Source organism: Lactuca saligna, chromosome 8, assembly GCF_052625555.1.
Source record: "Lactuca saligna cultivar CGN05327 chromosome 8, ASM5262555v1, whole genome shotgun sequence".
Classification (NCBI taxonomy): domain Eukaryota; kingdom Viridiplantae; phylum Streptophyta; class Magnoliopsida; order Asterales; family Asteraceae; genus Lactuca; species Lactuca saligna.
The window spans coordinates 67,276,662-67,278,930 of NC_136424.1; the positions used below are offsets into that span (position 1 = coordinate 67,276,662).

The following is a 2,269-nucleotide window of genomic DNA, read 5'->3' on the forward strand; positions in this document are numbered from 1 at the left end:
TTCTTTCTTTTCAATAAGAAACCTATTGGACGAGTCGGGTGAGATGCATTTACCATTGCAGGGTTTAATAAATGGAAAAAAGTGAATTGTGGTAAAGATTGTGCTTTCATCGTCCATGAAGGTAAGACCCCGACCTCAGCATATAATTTTTTTTGTCAGATGCTATGAAGATTTAAAAAATGAGTTGTGCCATATAGAGAAACAAACGAATCAACAAGTTATGTATAATAGATTACGCCTTAAAGTTTCTATTGAGGCTATTAAATGGCTTACATTTCAAGCATGTGCTTTAAGTGGTCATGATGAGGGACCCGACTTAAGCAATCAAGGGAATTTCCTTGAACTTATAAAGTTGCTTGCTTCTTATAACAAGACTATTGATGATGTTGTATTAGAAAATGCTCCTCAAAATGAAAAGTACACATTACCGGATATCCAAAAAGAAATATTGTGTGTTTTAGCTACATATGTACGGAAAGCAATTCGTGAAGAAATCGGGACTACAAAATTTTGTTTGATAGTTAATGAGTCTCAAGATGAATCTAAGAAAGAACAAATGGCTATTGTTGTGAGATTTGTTGACCGAGATGGACATGTCAAAGAAAGATTTTTGGATTTGATTCAGGTCAAAGATAAAACTTCATCGACCTTGAAAAATGAGATAATGTGTTCATTGTCTTATCATAAACTTAGTGTCCAAGATATTCGGGGTCAAGGCTATGATGGAGCTAGTAACATGCGTGGAGAATGGAATGGGTTGCAAGCTTTATTATTAAAGGAATGCCCTTATGCTTATTACATAAATTGTTTTGCTCATCAATTGCAATTGGCTCTAGTTGGAGCGTCTAAAGATGTGACTGAGGTACATAACTGCTTTAAAACTTTAAACTTTATAGTTAATGTCATAACTTCTTCTTCCAAGCGTCGTGATCAATTGCAAGATGCTCAGATTGCTGAAATTTCTCATTTAATTGAGGTTGATGAGATTGAGAGTGGAAAAGGAAAAAATCAAATACGAACACTACAAAGACCTGGAGATACTAGGTGGAGATCTCATTTCAAATCAATATGTAGTTTGATGAGACTTTTTGGTCCATCTTGTGTAGTGTTGACTAACATTGCTACAAAAGGTTTCTACATCTTCTCAAAAAGGTGATGCAATATCTCCACTTAAACATGCAATGTCATTTGATTTTGTCATTGTTTTGCATATGATGAAAGATATAATGGGGGATAACTGACAAGCTTTGCCAATCTTTACAACAAAAATATATAGATATTATTAATGCATTGGCCTTGGTCGTGGAAACACGACTTCAAAATACCATGAATGATGAGTTTCTTAAAAGTTGTATGTATTAACATTGAGAGAGAGAGAGATTGTTGATACATTTTCCACAGATAAAATTATAGATGATTTTTCTTTTATGAAGCAAAGACGGGCACAACTTAAAATGAGAAAGGTACTATTACTTATACTTTTACAAATTTTTTAACTGTATTCTTCTAAATTGAACATAATATCATATGTATCTATGTTCTAAGTCGTTCTTTTAATAATAACAAGTTAATTTATGAGAATCAGTGCTTATGATCGTTTGAAAACTTCTGAAAATTGGTTCATGCAAAGATTGATATAGTTCATATTTAGACATTTTTTTTTCTTTATCAGTATCTCTTTCAATTTTACAGACTCGATTATGGTATCCGAATATTTTTTTCTAAAATTTATATATAAACCCCCCTTACCTTTAAATCCTGGCTCCACCCCTACTTAGGGCAGTGCTTGTTAAGAAAACAAGTATTACATGTTCTTCCCTCTTTCAACAAATTTCATCATTGGAATCTCCTGGAATCCCATACTACAACTCAGGAGTTTTACTAACTCATAGTCTTCCAAGAACTGTTATCTAACCACATTACTCACTTTCAATTATCTTCTAATCATTAGCACTTTTATCGGGTCTCACAATAAATCAACATTACTTTGTGAGAAATTCATAATGCAGAAGATCACACACAATGAGGATAAAAACACATATACTATCCTTAACTATTTGCATTTAGTCGTAATTCGTCTATCATTTTCATTCTCTTTACAACAAGTAGTATTCACTTACTACTTATTTAAAAACGAATATTTCTATTAGCCCTTCACGCCTATCACCTAGTACCCGAATTACGACTCATCCTCAAGTCACGAGTATATCACCACTATTAAATAAATAGATACCCATGATCATGAAATTGGGTATTAACACTCACAATA

The 2,269-nt window shown here is 32.8% G+C and overlaps 1 protein-coding gene across 1 annotated transcript; it reads left to right on the top strand.

Moving 5' to 3' along the window:
- Positions 1-220: 220 nt before the first annotated feature.
- On the top strand, positions 221-1,156 carry LOC145009718 (uncharacterized). Its single transcript, XM_078968359.1, has one exon. It carries the CDS (start codon positions 221-223, stop codon positions 1,154-1,156), a length of 936 nt encoding a protein of 311 aa, XP_078824485.1.
- The last annotated feature ends 1,113 nt before the right edge of the window (positions 1,157-2,269 follow it).

What these genes read in the sequence shown, in the direction of transcription:
- LOC145009718 (XM_078968359.1), top strand. Translation starts at nt 221, where the DNA reads ATGTATAATAGATTACGCCTTAAAGTTTCTATTGAGGCTATTAAATGG.